Here is a 20,737-nt window from a genome sequence, read left to right on the forward strand (position 1 = left end):
TTTGGTGTTTAACGTTGTTTTCAACCACGAAGGTTATATCGCGACGGGGAAAGGGGGGGAGATGGGATAGAGCCACTTGTTAATTGTTTCTTGTTCACAAAAGCACTAATCAAAAAATTGCTCCAGGGGCTTGCAACGTAGTACAATATATAACCTTACTGGGAGAATGCAAGTTTCCAGTACAAAGAACTTAACATTTCTTACATACTGCTTGACTAAAATCTTTACAAACATTGACTATATTCTATACAAGAAACACTTAACAGGGTAAAAGGAGAAACAGAATCCGTTAGTCGCCTCTTACGACATGCTGGGGAGCATCGGGTAAATTCTTCCCCCTAACCCGCGGGGGGTGCACACATTGTGAGGCGATCGCTACGTGCCAGCGAACATTTCCGCAACAAATTCTTAACTCCAATGAACTTGTGAACGTCGATTTTCGAAAGAAAAAGGTATAATATTGTGCGCTGCTTAACATACACATCAGAATTAGTTATTCATCCGGATCGCAGGATAAACTGCCGATCGGAAGCATGGAACATGCGCCGGACGTTGTGAAATACTTGTCCCAGACTCTCATTCTTCCAGGACGCTGAAAATCCTGACAGAGTTATTTTATCAAAATGATTAAAGGTACTGAACTTGTCAAATCCAGGTGCACGGAGCCCCTGGGGCTTTTAGTCATACCTCAGGCAGCTATCCGTTAGAAGAACTACCAAGTTTCATTGACTTGCACCCAAAGAGTCAAGAACTGCGATTTGTACGAATTAATTTCGTACTCGGACCCGGCTGGTCTTGACCTATTTTTGGATCTAAATTTAGATCAGGTAGATCACCACATCATGCACAAAAAGACACGTCACTAGCAAACTATGTCAGACGTCATCATGAGTTTGTGTAAAACAAAATGGAGGCCGGAATCACTCTGTTGAATCGAACTCCGACCAAACACCACGTAATAACTGGGTTAATTTATGCACTCGCGTGAACAAGAAACTGTCGAGCTTCACAGATGTCGTCGTTGGGTAGTTTTGGGTTTGTTTTACTACCATAGGAGTATTTTTGAACTGTTAATGCACTCAGCTGCAACAAAAACGCAAAACGAAGGCTGTGAGCTGCACTGTGCCTTTAACCATTGTGTATCGCACATTAATAAAATATCACTTCTCATCTGTAAAAGTGAAATCATGTGTAGCATTGTGCGCTCACATACATTCTTCCTCTCTCTTGTTTACAGCAAACAGGCATACACACGTATATTACTTACAAAGACTCACACCCACATGCGTACGCAAGTCCTGCATGAGTATAAATTAAAATAACACTGATATTGAAAAGTAACACAATGATGATGCATGTCCAACTTGGATTTTTGGTGTGGCTGTTGTGTCAGGCAAATTCAGCAGTTAAAGGCAAACTTTCACATGAAAACAGCTCAATGTCTCAGAACTTGCCAGGTGTTTAGATAGAATGAGAACACCCCTCCACTTGGTCACATATCGATATTAAAGGCACATGCCTTCTCGTGTAAACATTTTGGCTCACCTCAGATCTAGCCAGGCCTTTACATTGGCACAAGACCACCCACGTCCTCTCCCCCCCCCTCCCCCATCTTGGACACATACCCCCAAAATCAACACGCTGACTGCTTGTTGTGTTCAGCTGGAATTGTTTTTAAGGAATTGATTTTCAGTGACTTTTACACATTTATTTGATAAAAAAAATTCCCACTGTGTGCAGGCTGTCAATGAACAGCCTGCACACAGTGGGAATTTTTTTTATTGGTATTGATTTTGGGGGTATGTGTCCAAGATGGGGGGGGGGGGGGGGACGTGGGTGGTCTTGTGCCAATGTAAAGGCCTGGCTAGATCTGAGGTGAGCCAAAATGTTTACACGGGAAGGCGTGTGCCTTTAATATCGATAATTTCACTCTGGTAAAAGTGTTACCTTATTTAAACAGGTGAGATGGTATTGGCAGTGTTTTATTTTCTTACACACAGGTAATTCTAAACTACCACACTGCAAAAAGACAATGAACAGCAACAGCTTGTACTGCAATCTTTCAAACAAAGTGAATTTTGCTGCAAATTCTTGATTTGACAAACAGTAGCACGTACACCACTTACGTCACAAACTTTCTTCATCTGAACATTCTTCCACTTTAATTTTCATTTTTTGAAGACTTCTCTCAGAAGCTGACTGGTTTTTTTCCTGCATGGCCAGTTCTGCTTCGAGTGACTCTATCGGCACGCAATCCACAACTGACTGAGGGTCGTTTCCCTTGGCTTTACAATGGCCTGACTCTTTGTAAGCTTTTGCTTTTGACTTTACTAATCTCACAGGGACATCTGACCCACTGGAGTCATCATGCAGTTCTGGTTCTGTTTTGATTTCCGCAATTTCAAAATTCTGCAAGTCAAGAGCTCTCTCCGACCTAACCATGAACACTTGTGGGGTGCTCAGTCCGAGATGTGTTTTCCCCTTTGGCATTTCTCTTTCCAAGACATCTTCTGTTTTCACAGCAACCTCTTCGGGAAAATCAGGGTACACAAGAAATGGTTGATTCTCTGATGCTGGTGAAGGTTGAGAACGTTCTGGATGGAGAGATGAAAGCCCGGATTCCGAGGGTTGAAGCGACTCCACTGTTTGTGATGGACCCTGACAACTGTTGCTACTTTCACACGTCAGTGACAGAGGGCTGACTGGATCAACGACAGGAGGTTCTGGGTAAAGCTGTGAGCCAGAAGTATAAGATGTGGTTTGAATCTCCCGCTGTGAGCCTGACACATACGATGCGCTGTGACAGCTGGCGCAGGAAATGTTCAGAGTCAGAGGGCCCTGACAGCCAGAACACACACCACCTGGCATCATCCCGCTCTTCACTGTCTTCTTCTTGGTCTTTCCTGATGCCTGGTTGTGCATGTACCTGTAACATAAGTAAAGACGTTCACACTCCAGAAAGATTTGGACGTTTGAGACTGATGACTCTAATCCTGTGTCATTTAACTGTACAGTAGTTTCCTGGCACTTACCTGAGTTTAAAAAAGGAAGAAAAAGAATTAGTCAAACTACTCGATTCCTTATGACAACACATCCTCAATGTCCCAAAACTGGATGCTTGATGCATGAATCAAAGTACACACCAGCTATTTTCGCCAATGGCTTTCTTTCTTTCTTTATTAGGTGTTTAACGTCGTTTTCAACCACGAAGGTTATATCGCGACGGGGGAAGGGGGGAGATGGGATAGAGCCACTTGTCAATTGTTTCTTGTTCACAAAAGCACTAATCAAAAATTTGCTCCAGGGGCTTGCAACGTAGTACAATATATTACCTTACTGGGAGAATGCAAGTTTCCAGTACAAAGGACTTAACATTTCTTACATACTGCTTGACTAAAATCTTTACAAAAATTGACTATATTCTATACAAGAAACACTTAACAAGGGTAAAAGGAGAAACAGAATCCATTAGTCGCCTCTTACGACATGCTGGGGAGCATCGGGTAAATTCTTCCCCCTAACCGGCGGGGGGTGCCAATGGCTTAATCTCTACATTTATAAGACAACTTGTTGCTTTGACACAAATGAGTACTGAACAAATGTTGTTGGGTCGGTTAAACTTTAAGTTGATGATATCATTTGAGCTGCGTTCCACAGACTGTCCTTTTGTTTTGCGCTCAAATTTCGGCCTTTTCCCTCTTACCTTTTCTTCCAAGAAGTATGAATGCCCCCTGTGTTTTTTGTCAACAGATAAGATACCTCTTGCTATTTTGAGATGCGGAACACTGTTCATAAATAAATGATACAGAATATTTGTTCAATAAACTGCATAATTTGAAAATCGAACAGGATGACAGCAAACTTCATTGACTTAACGACCTCTAACCACTGGCACTGACAAATTGATACAGTACTTACAGAGAAATTAAAAAGTTTGCAATTTCTGCATGCGATGAACCTCTGACCTCTAACCACTGACAAATTGATACAGTACTTACAGAGAAATTAAAAAGTTTGCAATTTCTCAGGGCCTCACATCCATGAGAGATAGCATAGGATAAATGTCCTGGCCAATGTAAAAGTGATAGGACATTTGTCCTGAACAAAAACAAATCAATAGGACATTTTTTCCCCGAAACAAAACGTAAATATAATTAAACTTGACTAGTTTCTTGGCACGAGGGTAAAAGAACAAAAATACTTTTCTTGGCAAAAAGGTAACAGAAAATATAAAATAAATTACATCGAGTCAGTGCAGTGTTTCTGTCTCTGAACTTCAACTACTGTGCTGGTTCCTTTCTTTTGCTGAAGAGCATTCACTTCCTCGTGGATGTCCACGTTTCAACAACCTTCACCACCCACTGTGACTTGTGAATGTCATCCTTTGGCCCCTCCAGGTACACACGCATCAAGCTTGAGACGAAGTTACGCGTGGGGGTGAGGGAGGGGGTAGTGTCTTTCTTCGGCTCCGATGTTTGACTATCGCGTTCGACATTCTCACCTGGGCGATCGGGCTCTAACTGCTCTGGGGCTGGAGGAAGCTCAGTTTCCGTGCTACTGACAGATGGTGACGGAAGGGACTTGAAGTGTAATTTCTTCTGTCCCTTTTCTGGGATCAGTTTTCGTTTAGGCGGCATGTTTGTTATTTTCGGGGAAAGCGCGAAGGGAGGCAACTCTCAACTGGCTTCGAGCATTCCGAGTTGCGAGCCTTGGAAACTCTGCTACACATCGCTTCGCAATACATCGATAAAATAGCATTCAAACTACTGTAAATTGAGAAGTACTGACGATGTCCAGATCAAATGATAGAATAATCGGACATTGACCACTTTGTGACAAAAACAATAGGACATTTGTCCTCCTGCATGAAAAATGTATAGGACATTTAAAAAAAATATCCTCATATGTCCGATGTCTGACGTGGATGTGAGGCCCTGATTTCTGCATGCGATGAACCTCTGACCTCTAACCACTGACAAATTGATACAGTACTTACAGAGAAATTAAAAAGTTTGCAATTTCTGCATGCGATGAACCTCTGACCTTTAACCACTGACAAATTGATACAGTACTTACAGAGAAATTAAAAAGTTTGCAATTTCTGCATGCGATGAACCTCTGACCTCTAACCACTGACAAATTGATACAGTACTCACAGAGAAATTAAAAAGTTTGCAATTTCTGCATGCGATGAACCTCTGACCTCTAACAAATTGATACAGTACTTACAGAGAAATTAAAAAGTTTGCAATTTCTGCATGCGATGAAAGTCCCTCCTTGATTCCAATGCAATTCCAAGAGTCCACAATTTCCCTGTCAAGGGACACATAGAGTGGCTGTTGTTTTTCACTATTTCTTTTCCGTTTTTTTGCAGCTGGGGCTTCATCTTCACACACTGCTTGAATCGTTAGTCTGCTTCCTTCCAGTTCAGTGTCTCCTACAGCCTCTGAACTGATGGATCTGCACACAGAAAGAACAAAACAAATGTTTTAACTCTAGAAGTATTTATATAGAACTTTCAACCTAGTGCAGTGATACGAATAGCCTAGGGAAAAGTGTACTCCAACAATTGTGCCTGTTTAATGCAGTGACAGAAGTTGCTTTCAAACTACAGTGGAACCTCCTTTAAAGACCCCTCCTAAAAACGACACCCTCCATTTGCCGACCCAATTTCTGGGCAAGGACACCTTTCACACTATAACTAACCTCCGAATGGTGATACCCTCCTTTTTCAGACGTCCAACCTACCAACAAAGGGTCAATAATGACTTTGACCTTTTTACCAGTGGGTGTTAAAAGTCCTTAATTACCGAGCACACACCCCTCATTAGTCACGCATCGGGCGAACAGACCATCTGGAGCAGAGGTGTGAGAGTTTGTGCGTGCAAATCTAAAGGCCTGGGGCTGTCCCCATCTCATCTTTTGAGTTCACAATTGAAGGACCGCCTTCAGAGTAGAGTAGGGGGGATGGAGAAAGAGGGTGGGAGTGAGTGGGTAGGCGCAGTTTGTAAAAGAAATCAATAATGAAAGCGTGGACTCTGTTTGCTTACCCGCTAGCATTTGTTTTGGCATGTTTGTGTACCTATTCTGTGACTGTGTGCTCACCAACTGAGTGAATGAATAATCCCGAGTAAACAGTTAATGAGTTATAACACTTCTCTTGACTTGAGTTTGTATGTTGTTTTCTGTCAAAGCGCTCTGCCATAGCTCAAATTCATTTTAAAGAGAAATTTTTGACACTAGAAAATAGAGTTAAAGTCTTAGAGAAAGGAGACAGTACTGAAAACTGCGATCGGAATTGCAAAAAATCTGGGAGTGGGAAAAAAACACAGTAAACAAGTGAGAGTGAACTGCCAAGCAGTTGCCTCCCCTGTATCAAAACTCTACCCTCAAAATTCCCACCCAAAAAAAAGACCCCTCCTCTTTATGACCATTTTTCTGGCCTTTTTCAAGGTCGTCAGTGGGAGGTTTTACTGTACAAAATTTCTTTTTTTTTAACAAAAATAACTGTTCAAGACATGGTCAGCAGGGAGATCCATACTGTGCTGTTTCGGTCTTATTTATTACAATAAGGCTGCAAATTTGTTTTAGAGATCTATAGGGACAGTTTGGCAGGACGCTGAGAGTTATAGTTATACAAGACAATGAAAGGTAAATTTGTGTTAACTCACTTTGCATTTTAATGGAAAAATTGTGTGTGCAACCAAAAAAACATTCAATGACTCACATTTGCTGTGCCTGTTGCTGCTGCTGTTCTGCAGGCTCCCACCCTTGAGAAAAACCTGTTACAAGTCTCAGGTCTTCAAGGTCGTTGCATCGCCTTTCAGACTCAGTACATTCGCTGTATGAGAAATCATGTCCGATGTTATTCCTCTTGCGCCACTTGTCCAACCATCCGTTGGATGCATGGAAGTGACTATACCCCAGTTCCAGGGCCATGCTGAGTGCCTTCTCTTTGATTATCTTAGTGTTTATGGGAATGTTTCTTTTGCTGGCGTCACGGAACCATTCACCCATATTTTCGCTGAGATCACGATAGCGAACTGAGCTGTACATGGACTTTCGGTCTGCGCTGTCACCTGCATTCCATTTCTGAAGAATCACTTCTTTCTGTTTAATGATACACTGAATCTGGGTTTTTCCCACACCCAGGTGTCTGGCTATTGAAACGGCAGTCTGACCCTTGGCGTGCAGACTTAATACCCTCACTCTTTCTTGCAGCGTTAAACATTTCCTGGTGTTAGATAATGAACTTGCCATCTGGGTCTTTATGCTGCCTTCTGTCTGTTTCCAACCTGCAAACAAAAGAAGAGACACACATGTCAACTCAGTTCTATACCAAACACTGACACTCATTCAAGGAAAGCGTCTGCAACGCGCTGTTCTGGACATCTGTCCTCACCTTCAAGGCAGACTGATACGAAGAGGTGTAAGTTACACCGACCCTAGCCGCTTAGGCAAAAGCCATGGGCTAGTCTCAAAACTATTTGAGAAAGAGCTTTGCATGTTATAACTGTTTTTGTCTTTCAGTTTCATTCTTCAATTTACTCTGGGAAAGAGCTCTGTTTTTTTTAAAAACTCTATTAGTATTACTCTCAATCTCACTGAAATATGTTATGGTATATATATATACTGGCACATCAAAGAAAGCTTGGAAGTTCGCCAAAAGGGAACCTGTCCATAACGACCATATCTGTCTTTAAGGGACCGGGGTAACCTGTCCATAACGACCATATCTGTCTTTAAGGGACAGGGGTAACCTGTCCATAACGACCATATCTGTCTTTAAGGGACCGGGGTAACCTGTCCATAACGACCATATCTGTCTTTAAGGGACAGGGTTAACCTGTCCATAACGACCATATTTGTCTTTACGGGACCGGGGTAACCTGTCCATAACGACCATATCTGTCTTTAAGGGACTGGGGTAACCTGTCCATAACGACCATATCTGTCTTAAAGGGACCGGGGTAACCTGTCCATAACGACCATATCTGTCTTTAAGGGACCGGGGTAACCTGTCCATAACGACCATATCTGTCTTTAAGGGACCGGGGTAACCTGTCCATAACGACCAATATCTGTCTTTAAGGGACCGGGGTAACCTGTCCATAACGACCATATCTGTCTTTAAGGGACCGGGGTAACCTGTCCTGTCTTTAAGGGACCGGGGTAACCGGTCTATAACGACCACTTTCGACGGTACCACCTGTTAGTGTTACATGTTGGACTAAGTTAGTGTCGTCGCGCATTGCAAGATCCCCCACTGCGGACTCGCGGAAGTGGTCGGAATCGACACTATTGACTATGATTGTATCTGCCTTGCTTCTATGCGTGCGCGTGTGATTTCTTCCAGTCTTACTTCCAAATCTTGCTTTTATTTTTATTCCTTCTCCATCCCATGCACATTCACCTGCAGCTTATCAAAGATACATGAATACCAGAGATGGACAAGACTATCAGTTATACGCTCGAGCTCGAAACCAGGCCAAGTCGGCATGTAAAAGAGCCTTAAAGGACCATGAGAAAGAAATAGCCAAATCTGCAAAGAAAAACCCAAAAGCATTCTACGCATATGCAAGGAGTAAAATGAAAACAAAGGACACTATTCCTGATCTAAAGGACTCTGGCGGGACTCAGTATACCTCCGACCGAGGCAAAGCAGATGTGTTAAACAAGTTTTTTAGCAGCGTTTTTACACGTGAAGACTTGTCATCCATACCGGAATGCACTGAACGAAATTTGAATTTAACCTTAAGCACTATTGATATTAAAATGAAGTGTGTTCTCAAACTGTTAAAGTCTATCAATGTGTCCAAATCACCAGGTCCCGATAATGTGCACCCTAGAATTCTGAGAGAATTGGCAGATGAGTTGGCAGAGCCACTGGCTACTGTATTTAGGACATCTTTGTGTGAAGGTGTGTTACCAAGACAATGGAGGGATGCAAATGTGACACCGCTGTTTAAGAAGGGTGACAAGTCCAAGCCTGGAAATTACCGACCAGTATCTCTGACAAGTATAACATGCAAGACAATGGAAAAAGTTGTAAGAGACTCACTGTTTGAGCATATGGAGAGTAATGGCCTGTTAACAGAGTGTCAGCATGGATTTGTGTCAAAAAGATCATGTGTAACAAATCTGCTCGGAGTCCTTGATGACTGGACAAATAGCCTAGACAATGGAAAGCCGGTGGATGCGATATACCTGGATTTTTCTAAGGCATTTGATACGGTGTGTCATGAACGCCTCCTCGCAAAGCTCAAATCGTATGGTGTCACTGATGAGGTCAATGATTGGATTGGCAGCTTTTTAAAAGACCGTCGCCAAAGAGTAAAAGTAAACGGTACCCTATCCGACTGGGTGGAAGTGACAAGCGGAGTGCCTCAGGGCAGTGTTTTGGGTCCAGTTTTGTTCGTTGTGTTCATAAACGACCTCCCAGAAGTAGTGGAGAGTCTATGTAGCATGTACGCCGATGATACGAAAATTTACCGATCAGTGGACACTGTCGATGACTTCACGAAGTTGCAAAGTGACCTGGATAACCTCACAGCATGGGCTGATAAATGGCAAAGTGACCTGGATAACCTCACAGCATGGGCTGATAAATGGCAAATGAAATTTAATGCGGATAAATGTCAGGTGCTACAGTTGGGACAGAAAAACGTGAAACATGTGTATAGTATGAAAACGGCTGGAGGTGATGGGAGAGTGGACCTGGGTAGTTCAAGTGTGGAAAGAGATCTTGGTGTGCATATAGACAATGAACTCAAATTCTCCAAGCATGCAGAGACCCAAGCTAATAAAGCAAATAAGATTCTAGGACTTGTGAGAAGGTCGTACGAGTACCTTGACCAAGAATCAATGAGAATGTTGTTCATAGCTCTGGTGAGGCCTCATCTGGAATTCGCAAACTGTGCCTGGAGTCCACGCTTGGAAAAGGACAAAAAGCTTATTGAGGGTGTGCTACGTAGAGCAACAAAGTGTGTACCGGGTTTGAAGGACCTAGAGTATGAGGAGCGTCTCAAAGTCATGAAGATACCTAGTATGTGTTACAGAAGAGTGAGAGGTGATATGATAGAAGTGTACAAGTTCATGCACGGTGTGTATAACTGCAAGAATCCTCTCGAACTCAATCAGCAATCTGGTACTAGAGGACACTGTTACAAATTAAAGAAAAACGCATGTAAAACCACCTTGAGACAGCACTTCTTCACAAACAGAGTTGTAGACACTTGGAATGCCCTGGACAAGTCAACTGTGGAGGCGCCGTCATTAAACAGTTTCAAGAACAGAATTGACAATGTGTTCAAGGACTACATGTATTGTGCTAAGGTTAGCCACCCAGTGTTTGCCACGAAAGCCACGCATGCCACTCTCAGCCAAATATATATACGACACCGGAAGAAAGTCTAGACAATAAGGCACGATCAAAAGATCGTTACACCAGGCCATCTCAAAGTTAGGAAAGTTAATAGTACTGGTCAAAAGATCAGATATAGGCCTCGCGGCCTTAGACATCTGCAAATTTATCTTTTATCTTTTTTTATATTTAGTCAAGTTTTGACTAAATATTTTAACATCGAGGGGGAATCGAAACGAGGGTCGTGGTGTATGTGTGTGCGTGTGTGTGTGTGTGTGTGTGTGTAGAGCGATTCAGACTAAACTACTGGACCGATCTTTATGAAATTTGACATGAGAGTTCCTGGGTATGAAATCCCCGAACGTTTTTTTCATTTTTTTGATAAATGTCTTTGATGACGTCATATCCGGCTTTTCGTGAAAGTTGAGGCGGCACTGTCACGCCCTCATTTTTCAACCAAATTGGTTGAAATTTTGGTCAAGTACTCTTCGACGAAGCCCGGGGTTCGGTATTGCATTTCAGCTTGGTGGCTTAAAAATTAATTAATGACTTTGGTCATTAAAAATCTGAAAATTGTAAAAAAAAATAAAAATTTATAAAACGATCCAAATTTACGTTTATCTTATTCTCCATCATTTGCTGATTCCAAAAACATATAAATATGTTATATTCGGATTAAAAACAAGCTCTGAAAATTAAATATATCAAAATTATTATCAAAATTTTTTTTTCGAAATCAATTTAAAAACACTTTCATCTTATTCCTTGTCGGTTCCTGATTCCAAAAATATATAGATATGATATGTTTGGATTAAAAACACGCTCAGAAAGTTAAAACGAAGAGAGGTACAGAAAAGCGTGCTATCCTTCTCAGCGCAACGAATACCCCGCTCTTCTTGTCAATTCCACGTGCACTGCCTTTGCCACGGGCGGTGGAGTGACGATGCTACGAGTATACGGTCTTGCTGCGTTGCGTTGCGTTCAGTTTCATTCTGTGAGTTCGACAGCTACTTGACTAAATATTGTATTTTCGCCTTACGCGACTTGTTATCTTTTAACATCAACAGATACATTTAACAAAATGTGAAACAGAATAATTCTCTTCGACCATAATTATTGTCTTAGTTCTCTTACCGAAGCTTGAACCATCGGTGAAAGATGGTCTCGTTTAGTGGTGTCCGCGTAATCTTATCTAATCCAATGTTTACTTTCTCCTCTGATATTCACGAATAAGCAGCAATGAACCTTCCTGTCACTAACTAGCTGATCGTCGACGCAAGTTTTCCTTCGGCTTCGCCAATTTTCGTGCCAAATGCAAATGTGTCTTTTTACTCAAATGTTCAATAACAAAACTGAAATCTACCCAAATTAAAAGCTACTGCCAACCGCCTACTTTATACCGTTATTGCTCTTGTCAGTGATTTATGTGATGTTCATCACAGTACTTATCTTTCTGTGAATCGTCTGAATGAATTTTTGTTAAAAATGTTTTGTGGGCTCATACATCTGTACATGCAGGTACTTTCCTAAACCTCTTTGTATATGGGTGTGTGCGTGAATTGCGTGTCAGTTTCATGTGTGTGGGTGAGGCTGTGGATGCACACGTGAAGTCTACATCACTTTTGTGTGTTTGTGGTGTGTGTGTGTTGGGGTGTATCAAAATTATGTTTCATGCGGTTGTGTGTGTGTGTGTGCGTGCGTGCATGCATGTGCACTTGAAGACACAGATGTAATAAAATACAGAATTGCTAAATTAATAAACAAAAGCAAACAAAGTGTACACATATACAGCAGGCAAAACTGTATCAAGTAAGTTTACGTGTGTGTGGTTTCTTTATTCCTTTTTTGGCCAGACAGCTCAGACTAGACATCACAATGCGATAATTCATTTGAAAATTAACTAGCCAAGCTCAAGACTAAATCCTTTCCTTTCGTCAAATGTTTTCTTCCATTAATTTGTTTCAGTTTCACTTGAACTATGAAAGTTGTTGCCTTCCTTTGGCCGTGAAAAAGTGACACAAAGAAAATCCATGTCCACCAAGGTTTACTAGCTGTTATATTTGCCACATCAAGCAAATTCAGCAATTAATACATGCATTCATTATGCTCAGTAAGTGAATGACTGGAGCTAGGTAACCCGAGTTGCTTGATTGACAGAAAAGATCAAACCGTAGAGGTTCATGGGCAAGAAAACCAAAACTTGTATTTATTAAAACAGGTGGGTTTTTTCCAAGATACATATAATTATATATATATATACATGTATATTGCACCATGACCATACAACACACACACACACACAGTCAAAGAACAAAGCACTTGATTATGATCAATACCATACCATACCCACCAGAAAAAAAAGGTATAATTGAAATACTAGATTGCACACATACACACGCACACGCACACATACATCCCATTACTTACGCTACCAAATCACACACACCCATGCGTGCACATGCATGTACACGCCTATATCACATACAAACACAGAGGCACACATACACACCTGCCATTCTAGTCAGTGTACATCTTCAGTTGAGGTTTTTGTTGTAGACAGTACAGAAAAGTTCAAGGGCACACAATTGAGCCGAAACATTTACCCTTGTAACATCAGTTTCAGCCTCTCTGACTCAATACACAATGTAGCTTTGAACTACATGTACAGACATATGTTGTTCAAAACCTTTATCAGGGAATAAAGCCCTTTCTTCTAAGTCTGTTAGTGAACAAAAAGGGGGATCTCAGAACATGTGCTATTTCTTTCTTTTATTTTCTTGTACACACACATTTGTGAAATCATATGTTGTAAGCTTTTGGTATTTTAAAGATGATGAACAACAAAAGGCTTGTATTAAAAGCTTTCAATACAATAAGAATTTTGCCGTTTGATTATACAGTTAGTTGTTTGGGAGAATCCACTTCAATGTTTCAGTTGACTTTTTTTTTTACATTTAGACAAGTTTTGACTTAATGTTTTAACATAGACGGGGAATCAAGACGAGGGTGGTGGTGTTAACCTCTGTGTGTGTTGGAGTGTGTGTGTGTCTGTGTAGAGCGATTCCTAGGAAACTACAACAGATCTTCATAAAAACTTTACATACAAATTCTTCCAGATTATATCCTCACACCATGTTTTCTTTTTTTACGATTAATGTCTTTGATGATGTCATATCTGGATTTTAGTGAAGAGTTGAGGCGGCACAGTAACGGCCTCATTTTTTAATAAAAATAATTGAACTTTTGGTCAAGCTATCTTCGACGAAGCCCGGACTATGGGATTACATTTTAGCTTGGAAGCTTAAAAATTAATGAATGAGTTTGGTCATTAAAAATCTCTAAATAGTAATAAAAAAATAGTAATCGACCCAGAAATGATTTCATCCTACGTATTACTTATGATTTCCTGAATCCAAAAAATATATGGATATGCCATGCTTACTCTAAAGATACACTCAACAATTAAAGAAAATAGGTTAATCTGGCACTAAGTTCACATGCTTCACGGAATGAGCTGGACCTCTTTCAGTCTTCCGGTTAACTGGCTAGTGAAGCCTTAGTATATATAGTCTTGATGTTGGAAGTTTTTGAGTGTTGATTTTTTTAGTTTTAGGATGACAGATTGACTAAATGTTTGCACATCGCTTCACGTGACTTTTTTTTTTATTGCTTGCGTGAATTAATAATTGTTCTCTCTGTTTTGAAAGCTACTTTAAAGGCACAGTGCAGCTCACAGCCTTCGTTTTGCGTTTTTGTTGCAGCTGAGTGCATTTACAGTTCAAAAATCCTCCTATGGTAGTAAAACAAACCCAAAACTACCCAACGACGACATCTGTGAAGCTCGACAGTTTCTTGTTCACGCGAGTGCATAAATTAACCTAGTTATTACGTGGTGTTTGGTCGGAGTTCGATTCAACTGAGTGATTCCGGCCTCCATTTTGTTTTACACAAACTCATGATGACGTCTGACATAGTTTGCTAGTGACGTGTCCCTATTTAGATCCAAAAATAGGCCAAGACCAGCCGGGTCCGAGTACAAAATTAATTCTTAAAAAAATCGCAGTTCTTGACTCTTTGGGTGCAAGTCAATGAAACTTGGTAGTTCTTCTAACGGATAGCTGCCTGAGGTATGACTAAAAGCCCCAGGGGCTCCGTGCACCTGGATTTGACAAGTTCAGTACCTTTAAAGGTTCTTGTGAAAACAGTTTGGCCTACCATGTCAGATCTGGCCAGGCTTTTACACGGGATAAGACCATCCCTCTACTTGGTCACATACCAAAAAGTAAAAACCAGACTGCTTGTTGTGGCGAGTTGGATTTTTTCTCCTGAATTAATTCAATCAATTAATTAGGAAATCAATTCATAAAAAAAATGCCACTGTGCACAGAGGGCACCCAGACTGTTGATGTTTGGAATGTGATCAAGTAGAGGGATGGTCTAAACCCATTTAAACTCCTGGCCAGATGATGAGCCTGACTATTTTTTCAAGAAGAAGCTTGCCTTTAAAGGCACAGTACGCACAGATACTGTGAGGCTTTTACACACAGGACAAACACCCTTCCATTTGAACGCTCACCGAACGGGAACATCCTAGGTGCCCTACGTAAAGAGCGACCAATTTTCAAAGAATTAATTTTGCGGACTGTCTGATAACAAAATCGGACGGTGCGTTTTGGCGCTAGACCTAACTTTTAAAATCTAAATAATAAATTGACAGCTTGTTACACAAACATTCTTAAATCATAAAAGAATTCTTTTTTCATCAAGACAAGATCAGTACAATTCGAAGTTTTGAAAGTTTGAAAAAAGAAAAGCCCGGAAGCAGGGTCACGCAAGGTCGTGGTTCTCGTAGCAGACGACGGTAATGCCTATCGCCAGTTCCTCTGACCAGTCAAAAGCCATCGCTAGAGTTCGTGTGAATCACAGCCGTTTGGTGCATTTAGATTCAGAGGTACCTAATAACGTGCTATTGCAGATAAGCTTACAGCGAGTCGCATTGGAAATCACAAACTGATGACTACATTGTGAAAAAAAGGAAACTGGATCACACGGGTTCACGATGGCTCAGGGGTAAGATAAACCACGCAAAAATAAATTCTTTGAAAATTGCTCGCTCTTTACGGAGGGCACCTAAGATGTTCTCAAGCGGTGAGTGTTTAAATGAAAGGGTGTTTGTACTGTGTGTAAAAGTCTGACAGTATCTGTGATGGTTTACGGGAGGCTTACTGTGCCTTTAACTTACACTCTCTTCATCTGAACATTCTACAACTTTAACTAGCATTCTTTGTAGATTACTCTCAGACTCGAACTCATTTTCTTCTTGCCTCACGACTTGTGTTTCAAGTGCCTCTATTGGCATGCAGTCAAGTACAGACTCAGCAGTGTTTTCTAAGGCTTCACAATGGTCCGATTCTTTTAGTGTTTCTGCCTTTGAGTTCGCAATTCTCACAGGGAATGCTTCTGTAAAGTCCGGCACATCTGAGTCATTGTACAGCTCTGGTTCAGTTTTGATTTCAACAATGTCCATGTTCTGCAAGTCAAAAGCAGTTTCAGACCTGACCACAGGCATTTCTGGTGCCCGCAGCCTGTGTTTTGTTTTTCCCTTAATACTTTCCATTTCCAATAATTTTTCAAATACTGGTGAGGGTTGAGAGCATTCAGGTTGATGAGATAAAAGCCTTGAATTCAAGGGTTGTGGTGACTCCAGTGTTTGTGATAGACCCTGAGAAGTGTCGCTATTTTCACAAGTCAATACCAGAGGGTTGACTTGTTCAACGACGGGAGATTCTGGATGAAGTTGCAAGCTAGATGCATTGGACGTGTTCTCCTTCTCAAGCTGTGAGCCTGATGTATTGCATGCAGTCTGCTTTTCAAGCTGCGAATGTCCGTGGATGATCTGACAGGTGTTGCAAGAAACTGTTAGAGTCAGAAGGCCCTGACAGTGAGAACACACGCCACCAAGGGGTATGATCCTTGCTGCAATGTCACCAGCTTTCTCAGACGCCTTGCCGTGTCTGTACCTGTAATAGAAGCAAAGATTTGTCCTCATATTACAGTGGAACCCCCCTTTTAAGACCTCCAAAAATTGGAGAAAATAAGGTCTTAACAAGAAGGGCAAAGCCCATACGACTCACATGCTTGACCTTGACCTTTACATGACCTTGACCTTCAGCTAAACCTAGCAATGACATCATACACTATAAGAACTGCTTTACACATTTTTCCTACCAAAATATATGTGACCTTGACCCAAGGTCAAGGTCATCCAAGGTCATGCAACACAAAGCTGTTAATTCAAGACATAGGAAGTACAATGGTGCTTATTGGCTCTTTCTACCATGAGATATGGTCACTTTTAGTGGTTCACTACCTTATTTTGGTCACATTTCATAAGGGTCAAAGTGACCTTGACCTTGATCATATGTGACCAAATGTGTCTCATGATGAAAGCATAACATATGCCCCTATTAATTTTTAAGTTTGAAACAGTTATCTTCCATAGTTGAGGGTCAAGGTCACTTCAAAATATGTATACAATCCAACTTTGAAGAGCTCCTGTGACCTTGACCTTGAAGCAAGGTAAACCAAACTGGTATCAAAAGATGGGGCTTACTTTGCCCTATATATCATATATAGGTGAAGTATTCAATCTCAAAAACTTCAGAGAAAATGGGAAAAATGTGAAAAATAGCTGTTTTTTAGACAACATTTATGGCCCCTGCGACCTTGACCTTGAAGCAAGGTCAAGATGCTATGTATGTTTTTTGGGGCCTTGTCATCATACACCATCTTGCCAAATTTGGTACTGATAGACTGAATAGTGTCCAAGAAATATCCAACGTTAAAGTTTTTCGGCCGGCCGGCCGGACGGACGGGGGGGACGGACGGACGGACGACTCGGGTGAGTACATAGACTCACTTTTGCTTCGCATGTGAGTCAAAAAGGAGTGAGTCTTAAAATGAGGGGTCTTAAGAGGATGGTTTCACTGTAGAAAGATTCGGACATTTAAGACTGACTGTCCTTAAACCTTGGCCCTTCATCCACTCTGTTATGTGGTTTGCAAGTACTCTTCCATGCATTGGTGTGTAAGGAGTTGAAAGAAATTGCGAATGCTTTGCAAGAACCTGTTACATAAGCAAAGATCAATTAAAGTTCCCACACTAAAAAGATTGGGACATTTGAGACTGACAGTCCTTAAAGCCTCACTCCGCCTCCCGTAAACCATCTGTTTCTGATCCCTGAGCCTCCCGAGCTTTTACAGACAGTATAAACATACTTCCATTTGAACGCTTACCGCTCAGGAGCATCCTGGCTGCTTTCCGTTGAGAGCGAGACATTTTCAAACCATTTATTTCGTCCAGTTAGAAAAGGATGTACAATAAAACAAATCGGAAGCCTCGTTTTGGCGCTAGAATTAACTTTTAAAATCTAAATAATAAATTGACAGCATGTGAGACAAACATTCTTAAATCATAAAATGATCAGTACAATTCGAAGTTTTGAAAGTTTGAAAAAATGGAGCCCGGAAGCAGGTCCTGCAAGGTCGTGTTTGCCCAAGCAGACAAATTTTGTGCATATCACCAGTTTCTTTGATTGGTCAAACGCCACCACTCAGTTCGTGCCACACGCAGTCGTTTGTTGCATTTTAGATTCAGAGGTACACAATAATGTGCTATTTCAGATACAGTGAGTCGCATTGAAACCAAAAACCGACGACTTAATTCCTCACGAATGTGAAAAAGGGAAAGTGGGTCACACGGGTTCACGATTGCTCAGGGGTTGAATAAACTACGAGAACTGGTGCCATTCAAACGAACTGTGTCATTTAATGCTGTTAAATGCTAGTGCAAGTGTGTTCAAGAAGGTTAGAATTGCTTATTTCGTGAAAGATTCCATCGTTGTGTAAACCTCATTTGAGGCGGAGTGGGGCTTTAAGCTGCGCTATGCAAAGAATCTGTGGTTAGCAAAAATAGAAGAGTTGTAAAAAAATTGGGCCGTGAAAACATTTTATCAATATCCAAACACGAGAGCACCTATTTCATGCAGTACTAATCAGAATATTCCATACAGTACTAATCAGAATATTCCATACAGTACTTACAAAGAAATCAGAAAGTTTGCAATGTCTGCATCTGACAACAGCCCCTCGTCGACTCCAATGGAATTCCAAACATCAACAATTTCTCTCTCAAGGGACATATAAAGCGGCTGCCGCTGTGCAATTTTTCTTCTTCGTTTCTTTTCGTATGGCATTTCCCAGTTTGATGGCTTCCTTGGTCTATTTCCACACAGCCCAGTCTCTCCTATGACAGCGTCGGATGCTTTGGATCTGTACACAGAATGGACAAAGTGAATTCATCTATTCCGAATAGAACTTACAAACATTGAAACAAGCAACAAACAGTAACCATCGTAAAGTACTGTCGACCCTGCCCTTGCAATGACCTTTCTAAAGTGACTACCTGCCTACAATGACCACTCCCAATAACCCCAGACGAGTTTTTTCTACATAATTCACCTTTCCATAGCAAGCACCTGTCTATAACGACCTCTCTTGGTCAGTCCCTTGGGTGGTCGTTATAGATAGGTTGAACTGTGTCTGTATTACTTTACTGGACTGGGTCAACATAGCTGGGGCACAGTAGCACTCTCAAGAAAACATGCAATTTTGTTTCTCTATTATATACACTGCCAACTCCTCTTTTCAGACCTCCAAAATCTTTTTTTTTATTAGGTCTTAAAAAGGAGGGAGTCTTAACCCTTACACTGGTGCAATTCTGTAACACATGTTACATAGCCACTGGTGAATTAACAGAGAGAAAAATAACAAAAAACGGTCATATAGGTTTTCGCATCCATGGGAGGTAATTGGAACCGACCAAACAGACTGAGCCAGTAGCGCGACATATGTCGTGACAACCAGGTGACAGTATACGTAAAGTAGCGCGACATATGTCGTGACAGTATACGTAAAGTAGCGCGAAATATGTCGTGACAACCAGGTGACAGTATACGTAAAGTAGCGCGACATATGTCGTGACAACCAGGTGACAGTAGACGTAAAGTAGCGCGAAATATGTCGCGACAACCAGGTGACAGTATACGTAAAGTAGCGCGAAATATGTCGCGACAACCAGCCTAAGGGTTAAAATGGGGTTAAATGCAGATGTTATGAAAAGAAAATGTGAAGAAACAAGGCCTTAAACGAGAGAAGTCTTAACACGGGGGTCTGAAAGGGAGGGTTCCACTGTACCCTCTCTGAGGCTGTTCGTTCTGCTCATCAGGCGACTCCAGTTCATATTGCAAACTTTCACTCTCTGCTGCTGTTGCCGGCATTCTGAGGACGTCAGAAGTGGAACCTGTGATATATAAAAATTATCTTTCATGAGGAGCAATCATTTAAATTGTATTCTGATTGATATTTCAAAATATAAAAAACAAGATTGGTTAATTTAAGGAATCCGGAACCGATAGACTGCCAATATCCCCCCAACATTTTTTTTAAAAGACAAAACAATCACTTTGACCTTATAGTTTTGGGTATTTTCAAAGACCATAATGTCTGACTATCTGACTGCTATTTCAAGCTTTTGTTGCTGTGCACACATTCTTTGCTGAGCGCATGCCCGTTCACTTCTTACTTGCATCTCCATTCTTCCAGGAGTCTCCTTCTGATGGCCTAACCTCAGATTCTTTTAATCTGCACAGAAAGATATTAGAAGTTAGAATATATGTATGCACATGTTCATTCTCAAACATAGTTGTCTCTCAGCTCTCACTCTCATATACACACAAAAACAGAGGTTCATGAAAGAGCACATAATAAAATCCAGTTTAGCTTTCATTACCTGAATCAGAAAATAACTAAGCAAGAAAGAAAAACAAACACAATAAGCACCTGAATCAGTGAATGTAGACTAAAGGTACTTCTAAAGACCAAAGAACAAACTGGGCATTGCTTTTTCAGTAACTAACAAAGACCACCAAAAATACATGGGTAATGGTACCTGCAATGAAAGCACACCCATGGAACCAGCCAAAGCTGTTCTTACACTGCAGGTGGCCTGTCGTGACAGGGGGAGTCCCACTGTGTCTACACATTTGACTCAAGACTCAAAATGTTCCTGTCCTTATAAAAACAAGGGAATTTGCCATGCAGTGTCGGGCGGTTACGAAACACTAAAGGAGTGAAGTTTTGTGCTATAAACTGTCAACTACTTGCCTGGTGTTTCTCACACGCTCACAGTCTAAAGTTGGTTTGGATGTTGCTGCTGCTGCTGCTGCCCCTGACTGCCGCTGCAATAATTTATAATAAAGTACAAGTTAACTCTTCTGTACAGTCCTAGCACTGAGATCAGTGTAAAAGAGTTTTT

The 20,737-nt window shown here is 41.2% G+C and overlaps 2 protein-coding genes across 2 annotated transcripts; both read right to left on the reverse strand.

The window, feature by feature from the left end:
- Positions 1-1,876: 1,876 nt before the first annotated feature.
- On the reverse strand, positions 1,877-11,692 carry LOC138949143 (uncharacterized). The gene is made up of 4 exons (XM_070320905.1): positions 11,498-11,692; positions 6,728-7,295; positions 5,230-5,460; positions 1,877-2,926 (listed from the first exon to the last, which is right to left on the reverse strand). The coding sequence occupies exons 2-4, from the start codon at positions 7,258-7,260 to the stop codon at positions 2,128-2,130; spliced, it is 1,563 nt and encodes a 520-aa protein (XP_070177006.1). The 5' UTR covers positions 7,261-7,295; positions 11,498-11,692; the 3' UTR covers positions 1,877-2,127.
- A 481-nt stretch (positions 11,693-12,173) lies between these two features.
- On the reverse strand, positions 12,174-20,465 carry LOC138947999 (uncharacterized). The gene is made up of 5 exons (XM_070319527.1): positions 20,389-20,465; positions 20,006-20,064; positions 19,618-19,723; positions 18,466-18,693; positions 12,174-16,383 (listed from the first exon to the last, which is right to left on the reverse strand). The coding sequence occupies exons 1-5, from the start codon at positions 20,463-20,465 to the stop codon at positions 15,597-15,599; spliced, it is 1,257 nt and encodes a 418-aa protein (XP_070175628.1). The 3' UTR covers positions 12,174-15,596.
- Positions 20,466-20,737: the final 272 nt, after the last annotated feature.

The sequence above is a fragment of the Littorina saxatilis genome, linkage group LG15, assembly GCF_037325665.1.
Source record: "Littorina saxatilis isolate snail1 linkage group LG15, US_GU_Lsax_2.0, whole genome shotgun sequence".
NCBI lineage: Eukaryota > Metazoa > Mollusca > Gastropoda > Littorinimorpha > Littorinidae > Littorina > Littorina saxatilis.